Here is a 10,271-nt window from a genome sequence, read left to right as displayed (position 1 = left end):
GGCAACCCTGACTCCATTAGTAGTCTGCCTGACCGGCATTGGATGCTGGTGATTTTTCTGTGAACATCTACATTAAAACATCAAAACGTCTTACGCGATGAGGTAGTTTCATACATCTGATAAAACCACAATGTTAGATTATATTTATACAGTATCAAACTGTAAAAGCTGTGTAGACAGGTGGAATTTAAAGGGATGGTTTAGGGGAGGTTGTATTAGCTAGCAACGTGTAGCGGGCTAACGTTAGCCCAGCTAGCCTTTTTTTCTTCACATCTAGCCGTCTTTGTTAGCCAGGTGGCCTGTAGCATAGCTTTACTGATAACTAACTAGTTAGCTACCTATCTACAAAGCTATCCATCAAATATCATTGTTAATGTATGATTATGTAGCTAGCTAGATGTGCATTGTTATGTCTTGGTAAAATGAATGAATGAACAGTCAGTAGCTAGCCCCGTTAGCCATGCTATGGAAGCAGCTAGCTAGTTAGCTGCTGCTGCCTCTTCAGCAAATTAGTTAATGTGGTAATTGCTATCACCCAACTAACTACTGTATTGATAATGTAACCAATTCCAGAGGCGATAGGGGCAGGGGCCGGGGTGGCCGGTTCGGGTCACGTGGTGGACTTGTGCAAGGGTGAGTAGCTAGTCAGCCAGTTGCTAGAATAATAATATTGGTATACCACTTCAAATTGAGCATGCCTGCTTTTAGTTTTGTGTGATGCCATAATGGTTGATTTACTATGCCCACAACTGTAAAGTTAATCAGTCCAATTTATAATTTAGGCCAATGAGATGTAAGGTTCATGAGGTAACTTTTTGCTAAAATTCATAGAAGAATGTCAAATCAAATGTTATTGGTCGCATACTGCCAACAGTACAGTAATATCCAACAAATTACACAACATATACACACATCTAAGTAGGAATTAATATTAAGTGACTAATAATGCCGTAGAATAGTATAGAATACAGTATATACATATGAGATGAGTAATGCAAGATATGTAAACCTTATTTAAGTGACTAGTGTTCCATTCCTTAAAGTGGGCAGTGATTTCTAGTCTAATCCTATAGGCAGCAGCCTCTAATGTGCTAGTGATGGCTGTTTAACAGTCTGATGGCCTTGTGATAGAAGCTGTTTTATCAGTCTCTCGGCTCCAGCTTTGATGCACCTGTACTGACCTCACCTTCTGGATGATAGCGGGGTGAACAGGCAGTGGCTCAGGTGGTTGATGTCCTTGATGATCCTTTTGGCCTTCCTGTGACATCTTCCTGTGACATCGGGTGCTGTAGGTATCCTGGAGGGTGGGTAGTTTGCCCCCGGTAATGCGTTGGGCGGTGCAGTTGCCGTACCAGGCGGTGATATAGCCCGACAGGATGCTTTCAATTGTGCATCTGTAAAAGTTTGAGGGTTTTAGGTGACAAGCCAAATTCCTTTAGCATCCTGAGGTTGAAGAGGCTCTGTTGCGCCTTCTTCACCATGCTGTCTGTGTGGGTGGTCCATTTCAGTTTGTCAGTAATGTGTACGCCAAGAAACTTTAAGCTTTCCACCTTCTCCACTGCGGTCCCGTTGATGTAGATTTGAGGGTGCACCCTCTCCTGTTTCCTGAAGTCCACAATCCTCTCCTTTGTTTTGTTGACGTTGAGTGAGAGGTTGTTTTCCAGGCACCACACTCCTAGAGCCCTCACCACCTCTGTATCTGTATCTGAATGTCTGGTGCAATATAAGATGTGTCAATGTTTATTGGCCCCTTGTTTCAGGTATCGGCCATTTGTCCCCCACATTCCCTTTGACTTCTATGTGGTGAGTATTTGCCACTTTATGTCAAGCATCCTTCCCGTATACATGAGCTCTTGCACCAATGGTTATTTTGAAGAGAGCATATCAGTGGTGCAGCATGTAGCTCACTTTCATTGAAATCAACAATTTCTCATTGTCTCATTCTCCTGAGTCAGACTGTACAGGCAGACTGTAATCGATGGAGATCAGCTCACCTACTCATACAGAATGGTCTAATGCTCTAGTCAAAACGACACGGATCTTGTCAAAGTAATACAGTAGCGCAGATAGGGATGTCGAGTGGACAGTGCTAAGCTGTCTCTCTGGTTCCCCCAGTGTGAGATGGCCTTCCCCAGAGTGAAGGCAGCAGCGGATGAGACTGCCTTCAGCGAGTGTCTGCTGAAGAGGAACCAGGACCTCAGCCCCACACCCGCAGAGCAGGTGGAGAACACGCACACAGACCTCTCTCTCTCAAACATTCAACGCACTACTCTCACTCGGTCATCCTCACTCAAACCACACTTGCTGGATAATTTAACTCAAGCTGTTGTATGCACACATCAGCATATTCCTTTAGGTTATATGTTAAACAACACACTCCTACGCTATGCTTATTTCCATTGACTACATGCAAACTCTCTGCTCCCCCTTTCAGTCCTCTATCTTGTCCCTGGTCACCAAGATCAACAACGTCATCGACAACCTCATCGTCGCCCCCGGCAACTTTGAAGTGGTGAGTTCCAGACCTTAGTGGAGAATAACGTGCCGAAATGTATCTGTATCTTGGATAACATATTTAGCCATGTACAATAACAATGGGAATTTCTTTCTCCTCTCATTCCAGCAAATTGAAGAGGTACGTCAGGTGGGCTCATACAAGAAAGGCACCATGACAACGGGACACAATGTCGCTGACCTGGTGGTCATCCTCAAGATCTTGCCCACGCGTGAGTTCTGTGTGTGTGCCAACAAAGCAAAGCCCATTTGATACATTATTTGATTGGTCTTCAAATGTCAACGATGTTGATTGCTGCACAGCATTTTGCAATATTGCTGGGTTATAATACATCTACATTTGAGTCATTTAGCAGAAGCTCTTATCCAGAGCAACTTACAGGAGCAATTAGGGTTAAGTGCCTTGCTCAAGGGGACATGGACAGTTTTTTCCCCGGTTACTAGCCTAATACCGCTAGGCTACCTGCCGCCCTAATATAAGTAATTCCTCATCCTGGGCTGTATTTCCCATAGCAGCCATTTTGAAATTGTCTCCATTGGTTGTACTGAGCCCCCATAATGAAAGTTGTCTCTCTTGCAGTGGAGGCTGTCGCGGCTCTCGGCAACAAAGTGGTGGAGACCCTCCGCACACAAGACCCTGCTGAAGGTGACCGATATTACACAGCTGCGTTTGTTTTTATGTGGCCACATCGTAACATCAGTCATTGAAGTTCGATTTAGCTTTCAATAGCATAAATTCTGCTCCTATTTACCTTTGTTGATAGGTCGTGCCATGTTGTTTTAGCGACAAATTAATTCAAAAGTGTAAATACAAGGATAATGTAGGCATGCTGGGTAATAGGATACAGGGTATTCTACATCTTCAGTGGTTATGATGTAATGTTGCCAACTGACTCCCTCTTTGTCCTAGTTCTCTCCATGCTGACGAATGAGACAGGTTTTGAGATCAGCTCTGCCGATGCAACAGTGAAAATCCTCATCACCACTGTTCCCCCCAACCTGCGCAAGCTGGACCCCGAACTGCACTGTACGTACATTCAGACGCACACACACACACACAGTACAATGTGATAGAATGTAAACATGAGCTGCCCTCATAACTACACTCATAGAGCTACATAAAAATAAGTCAAAACACTCAGGTAGATGCACTGTGATTGGCACAAAGCTCTCTGTCGTGCATGCCATAAGCATTCATTGTAGACTGGAGGCAGCTTGTGTTTGCGTTTTTTAACGTAGATTTTCAGCTAGACAATGGTGCTGTAAGTGGTCATCATGGTGTCGGTGACATGGTCTCTTTCTCCCCAGTGGACATCAAGGTGCTGCAGAGTGCTCTGGCCGCCATCCGACATGCCCGCTGGTTTGAGGAGAACGCCTCCCAATCTACGTAAGGCACCTTTTTTAAAAGGTCTTTTACCTCAGCCCGTTTACCCTCACAAACCGATGTCTCCTCAGTATGTGTCTCAAATGATGTAATATGTCCTCGGTCTCCTTTTTTTCTTGAACCTTTCACATCCTCAATATTTCTCACAAGTAAAGGAGGAATAAAGGGAGACTTTTTATCCTAAATGTTTCAGCCATAATGACCTTTTGTCCCTTTTTATTATCCTGTGTGCATTGTAAATGCCAATACAGCAAAGCGCTGACGAACTTATCTTCTTTAAAGTGTTCAACTCGTGTCCTGGTTATTGTTGTTATTTAGGGTGAAAGTGCTGATTCGCCTGCTGAAGGATCTGAGGGTGCGTTTCCCCGGGTTCGAACCTCTCACCCCCTGGATCCTGGATCTACTGGTGAGTCCATTGCACTGACCATAGTTCTACTGGATGTACAGGTTCGGCCACTACATCCCCCCATTCTCACGACTCAACACATAACGTGATCGTAGTTAGCCCAATGCATTCATCATAGTTATGCTAATGTTCAGTTCTACTGGTGGGGACACCACACCTACCATTAGCACAACTACTGGTAAACCATTAGAATGTAATACTGGTGAGGCACGATAATGGATGATTTAGCTATTTGTTGCGAATTACCACACACCGAGCAAGTCACCTGGCTAATATGTTATGTTTTTTGTGATTCTCTGTCTTTGCTATTGTATTGTCCCTAACTGAAAGCTTGTATCGTATCACTGTATAACTAAAGGAGGAATGAATAAGGAATTAAGTGTTTCTGCTCAGGGTCATTCTGCGGTCATGAACAACCCCTCCAGACAGCCCCTGTCACTCAATGTGGCTTACAGGTGAGTCTTCTCATTCCCTCAGTCAGTTGTTTTTCAACTGTAGGTGTCTTTTGTTGACTGTCTCATTTCCAAAACATGACTTTGTGATACTTTCTGGCGGTGCCTTCATTATTTTTTTTGTTAATGTTGTTCTTTTCAGACGCTGCCTACAGATGTTGGCCGCTGGACTTTTCCTGCCAGGCTCAGTGGGCATCACTGACCCCTGTGAGAGTGGAAACTTCCGGGTGCACACCGTTATGACCCTCGAGCAGCAGGTAATATCCTCGCTTTAGCTGCCTTCATGGTACAGGTGTGGGGAACCTTGGTCCTGGTGACAGGGTTTGCTCCAGCCCAGCACTAAATCACCCATGATCATATGTGTTTGGTTAGGATTACTGTCAGATGATTCACATAGGTATATCAGTTGAAAGTGTGTGTCTGTTTTTTGTAGGACATGGTTTGTTTCACTGCTCAGACGTTGGTCAGGGTCCTCTCTCATGGAGGGTACAGGAAGATCCTGGGCCTGGAGGGTGATGCCAGCTGTGAGTACCTCATCTCTCGCTCTCACTCACACCCTTTTTCTCAAAGTAAACATTAAACAAATATACCTCACCCCCCCAGACCTGGCTTCGGAAATGTCCACATGGGACGGCGTGATCGTCACACCCTCTGAGAAGGCCTACGAGAAGCCGCCAGAGAGGAAGGAAGAGGAGGATGAGGCGCTGGAGGAAGGAGGAGATGTCGAGGATGAAAGCATGGAGACACAGGAGTGAGGAAGAACCCGGAAAGTGATGCGCCACCAGTGAGCTGCCAGGTACCAGTAGCCAGTCAGAAAACCAGGCTCATTACCAGGCTAGCTAGCTGCCTAGCTTATTGTTACATTTCCAACAGTAGCTTAGTTAGCACATTAATGTAACGTTCTGTAAATTAGCCTAGTTGCTAGTAGCAAATCCCATTAATGTATTTAAGAGTTTAAAAAATCAACATAATTTTTTTTATTTATGGAAATAAATCACTGTAATGCCAAGTCATAACAAAGTAAGCTATGTAGCTGCCACACATTAACAACTCACCAGCCAGAGACTAGCCGGCGATAATAGTGCATGGAGCCATCTACTGTATCAGTGTTACAGGCGAGAATTCTGCAAAATCAGCTCCGCTTTACACAGAGTATAATATGAGAGGGTTTACGAAGGACATTCTTTTGTCTTTGAGAACCACCCGAAGTTCGACTTCGATTCTAACCCTGTGCGCAGTGATGGTGGAGCCAGATATTTTCTTGAGGAAGAAAAAAAAAATGGTCAATGATCAATTGGTTAATGGGAAGACGGGCAGCACCATTAGCGTTGCAAGTGACGGGGAGTAACAAATGTTGTTCGTGGTGGGATCCAATTCACTCTTTTACCCGTACAATGTGATCTGAGGCTTAACAACTTTTATTCCCCCCCCTCTTGTCACCATCTAGAGGATCCTGTGCCACATCTTTTTAAATGAACGTTTACCCCTGACCCTTTGAGACCCTTCACTCGCCCCTTTGTCCTTCAATGAAGTTCATGTCCACTAATGAATTGACTGCAACGACCTGGACCAAAGTTCTCCTACTGGACGGAGAGACTCGCATAGACTGTTACTGGTCCCTCAACGCCATCAACAAAAATGAAATTTATGGCCTTTCCAGAAAGGGACGGGTGTTGCTATCTATTTGTATTCCGTGTCTTTGTCTGGTTTTTACTTTGTAGCAGCAATGATGACTAAATTAAACAGCTTTTTTTTAAACATGTAATGCCTCTTTACGTAAATACAGTAATGCATACTTTTAAAATTATTTTTTTCAAATGTGTGGCTGGCTGGATAGAAAATGTAGGCATTTTCAGAGGTTAGATCTGGTTGTGTAATTACCTCCACAGATCATTTCCAGTCTAGGTACCCTAAATTTGACAAACCTTTTTTAGTATTTAATTTATTGTATCACAGTTAAACTTAAATGCTGTTTTGCAGTTCAGATTTGAGAGGTTACTGGTAAGAGGAGCATTTAATTCAAAACATAATTGTCAACAAAACAATCTGATCATAAGATGCCATGTAACTTGTGAAAAACTTTAACGTTCATACTCCTTTTTATATCAAAACTCATAAACACGTCACTGAATAAGGATCATGATTTAATTGATGCAAGTGTTAGACAACTTGGTATTAGTTATAGGTAGGCTTATTGTTTTTGGTTACCTTGCTAATAACCAAACGTCTCCAAATAATGCTCTTAAGTTGGCACTGGAAAATACCTGGATCTTTTGATTGGACTCAACATATCCTATTAAATTGCTTGAGTGGCTCTCTGTCACTAAACCCTCCCTCAACGTTCCATAATGGGGTGAAAATAGCAGCCATCTTGGTCAGGGAGAAATCCAAAGCCAGTCTAATTGGAATTGAAAAGCAGTAGAGGCATAGGTAGTGTGTTTCCTGCTTTTACTTATGCAGGAAATCAAAGCAATGCATGTGATGTATCAGAAATTGTGTAATGGAATTATAGTCAACTGAAAATGTCATAATTTATCAATACAGTTTTATATGGGTTTTATACACATTTTCTGTATAAATAGTCTTTCAAATATATGTAAACAGACCATACATGTCTGATTTGTGTTTTCTTGGAAAGCTGTGAGTGCTATTATATGATACTATATCAGTACTTGTTGCATTTACAGCTTGTCTTAAGTCCTGTCATCAACTGATTTCAGCCGATGTATGGCTGTGGGGTTGACTGCATTGTTTGAATGGAATGTTGGCATATTGGCAGTTAATTTGACACATTTAAGGAATCATTGGAATAATTCCTCCTAAAACTGTCTGGCTAGCAAGCTAACTCGCATGCAGTGCAGATAAGATATGTGTAAAACAATGAATGTGAAGAATTTATCACAGGACTGGTAAACCATAGTTGACAAACTCCCTGACAAGGTTAATGTCCATTCTATTAATTCTAATTCTGTGTCATCTTTTCTCTTGAAAAAAAAGTTGTAGCCATCACAATAGAAATAGGACTTACAGTAATACAATAGGGCCTAATGTGGTAACTCTGAAGACTGCACAACATTAGAACAATTGATGACCAGCCACAAGTAGCATTGCATGCCTGTAGATGGCATCAGCGTATTGCAGACAGCAGCCAAGCTCAGGTGACTGTTGCTGAAATCCCACTTATGGTCTATCTATCAACCCTACAATTCTAAAGGTAGCTCATCACACCCTGTACCATGATCTTATCATTTACCAAATCTAATGCTATTCTCAAGAATTTAATCCGAAACAGGATATTCATGATATTGGATTGTATTCTTACATATAATGGCTCAAGTCCATCCAATGGTGTGTTGACTGAATTAATTTAGACACTTAGTTGCAGTGAATTAGTGTCTGTTCGATGGCCTCCAAGTGGTCTTGTTTTTGATGCAGTAGACCTTAACCTAACAGTGAGATCGTCAAGACATTCGGACCTCTTGGCATTACAGGTAAGGTGTTGGGTTAACAGTAGCATGGGTTCAGGCCCCGGTCGGGACTAACCCCTGACTTTGATATGTAAAATGTGCAAAAATCTACATTTCCCAATGCTGATTAAAATACATTTATCTTTTAGCATGAAACAGAGACAGTGTGGTGGTAAAGCACTACAGTTTAGTCATCCTATCTTATAAACGGGTTAGGCCTTAACTCTCCAAGCCCAGGTCTTATAGAACGGTCTTTCAGCCTTCAACAACCAGCTCCTTCAAACTTAGTTTGTCACAGTTAGCTATATCATAGTTTATTGTATTGCATAGATCTCTCAACAGCTCCTTTTCAAACAAACATGACATCTTCCTTCCAATTTTCTAACAACTGAGCCATATCTGTAAATGCCACATCTTGTTCACTTTCCATTTCCCTCCTTTCTGAAGCAATTGCATGGAACAGCCTATTCCCCCCCTCCCCCCAGCAGGAGATAAGCAGGGATGTTTGAATAGGAGTGAGACGCAATTTACTCAGTCGAATAAAACTGGCACTCGGAATCTGGGATCCTATTGAGTCACACAGGGGCGCCCAGCTGTTCCAATGACACCAGGAACAGAGGAAAGACATGGATTAAGCACCTCAATCACAATGACGATATCAGAAAAATTCTTGTTTGAACCGATATTTCCCTGCTGAGAAAATAATTTCCCTTGAAACTCATACCAATTCATATCTCGCTCGGTTAATGGAACCTTATAAAGGACTGAAAATGAACTGATCGTCAGGAAATGCGAGCGGGGGAAAAATTCACATGGCATGAAATGAGTTGTCAGCGGGACAACATCTCTGTGTACTCTATGGCTGGGATTGTGAAGATAGACACAATTGTGAGCTGAAAGTAGTCTAGATGCATCAACCTCACTCAGACACTTATTAAAATAGTGCAGAAAATAGGAACAAGTGTTCTCAGACTACTAGAGAGCATTTGGAGGCAGCATGATGGTACAATCAGTCTTGTCATTGGCTGAAACCCTGGACATTAGTCCGCAAAACTGGACATTTAGTCCCATGTAGCCTTATATACAGTACGTTTTTCCAGCATTATTTCCCATAGAGTAAGCGTTGTCTCACCTGTTCCTTCAGAGAACCTTGGTTACATACTGTACGTAATGTAACCTTTCAATATCTCAGATCCAGATCAGACTCTTAATTCAGAGGATGAAAACCTACAGGAGTCAACTTCGACACCCTCCTCTCTATAATCACTGTCCTGGTGACTCATCTCGTCTCTCACTCAGAGGGAACAGTTTCTCAATGGCGCTGTGTCAATGATAGTAATTGAAATGAAACGGAAAGGACATGCAGCTGCTGTCGGAGTCTCATAATGTGAAATCTACATCATTAGCTTGCAGTCATAGCAAATGGCCATAAATGAGGGACTAGTAAGGGTGCCATTTAAACAGAGTGCCTAGTTGATCTTTACAATCTGCCTGGTTAATTACAGTACTTTTACCCAATACCGATATACCCTATATACTTGGGCCAAGGTAGTAATGGTTAAATGTGCAACAACATTGTTTTTGAACTACCATCACATGACAGTAACCTTGTCTGAGACATGAGGGTTTGACATTGACGCATGTCCTCCATTTGATGTTGGCCACACAGTTGATGCTTATCATCTACGTATGTCACATCCATAATTCCCATGCTCCACACCACGCTGATGCTAATTTGTACTTTGTCCAGACGAAAATAGTGTGTCGACTGGCCATTAGCTTAGCGCTAAATGAGAAACAATATATTTGTCATCCACATGAGCAGAAATAATCTTCAGGGTCAGGAACTTGATGTAGAAGTTGCCCCTGATCCTAATTTCCCCAACACCAAATACTGACCTTATACCCATGAGGAGGACATCAGACCTGGACCAGTGGTTGGGAGGAGGGTGGTGTGGCTCTCTATTCTAAGCCCTGTTAGGCAGTAGCTCGTCTGCTATTTGTAATCAATAGTACCTCCTGTCTCCTCCCACAGAGAACATCTCTGG

At 42.7% G+C, this 10,271-nt stretch overlaps 1 protein-coding gene across 3 annotated transcripts; it reads left to right on the top strand.

Annotated features, from left to right (window-relative positions):
• On the top strand, positions 1-7,366 carry LOC139373509 (interleukin enhancer-binding factor 2 homolog). 3 transcript variants are annotated; one of them, XM_071114103.1, is made up of 15 exons: positions 1-102; positions 574-633; positions 1,761-1,803; positions 2,116-2,220; positions 2,435-2,512; positions 2,624-2,726; positions 3,095-3,160; positions 3,425-3,541; positions 3,823-3,901; positions 4,217-4,304; positions 4,698-4,759; positions 4,899-5,013; positions 5,190-5,280; positions 5,360-5,552; positions 6,204-7,366. In XM_071114103.1, the coding sequence occupies exons 1-14, from the start codon at positions 98-100 to the stop codon at positions 5,509-5,511; spliced, it is 1,164 nt and encodes a 387-aa protein (XP_070970204.1). In that variant the 5' UTR covers positions 1-97; the 3' UTR covers positions 5,512-5,552; positions 6,204-7,366. The 3 variants fall into 3 exon arrangements, with proteins under 3 accessions (XP_070970204.1, XP_070970205.1, XP_070970206.1); XM_071114104.1 differs by lacking the exons at positions 1-102; positions 574-633 and adding an exon at positions 1,188-1,288; XM_071114105.1 differs by lacking the exons at positions 1-102; positions 574-633 and adding an exon at positions 1,286-1,304.
• The last annotated feature ends 2,905 nt before the right edge of the window (positions 7,367-10,271 follow it).

This window comes from Oncorhynchus clarkii, chromosome 18 (genome assembly GCF_045791955.1).
Source record: "Oncorhynchus clarkii lewisi isolate Uvic-CL-2024 chromosome 18, UVic_Ocla_1.0, whole genome shotgun sequence".
NCBI lineage: Eukaryota > Metazoa > Chordata > Actinopteri > Salmoniformes > Salmonidae > Oncorhynchus > Oncorhynchus clarkii.
Note: the sequence above shows the minus strand (reverse complement) of the source record. Positions and strands in the feature narration are given on the sequence as shown.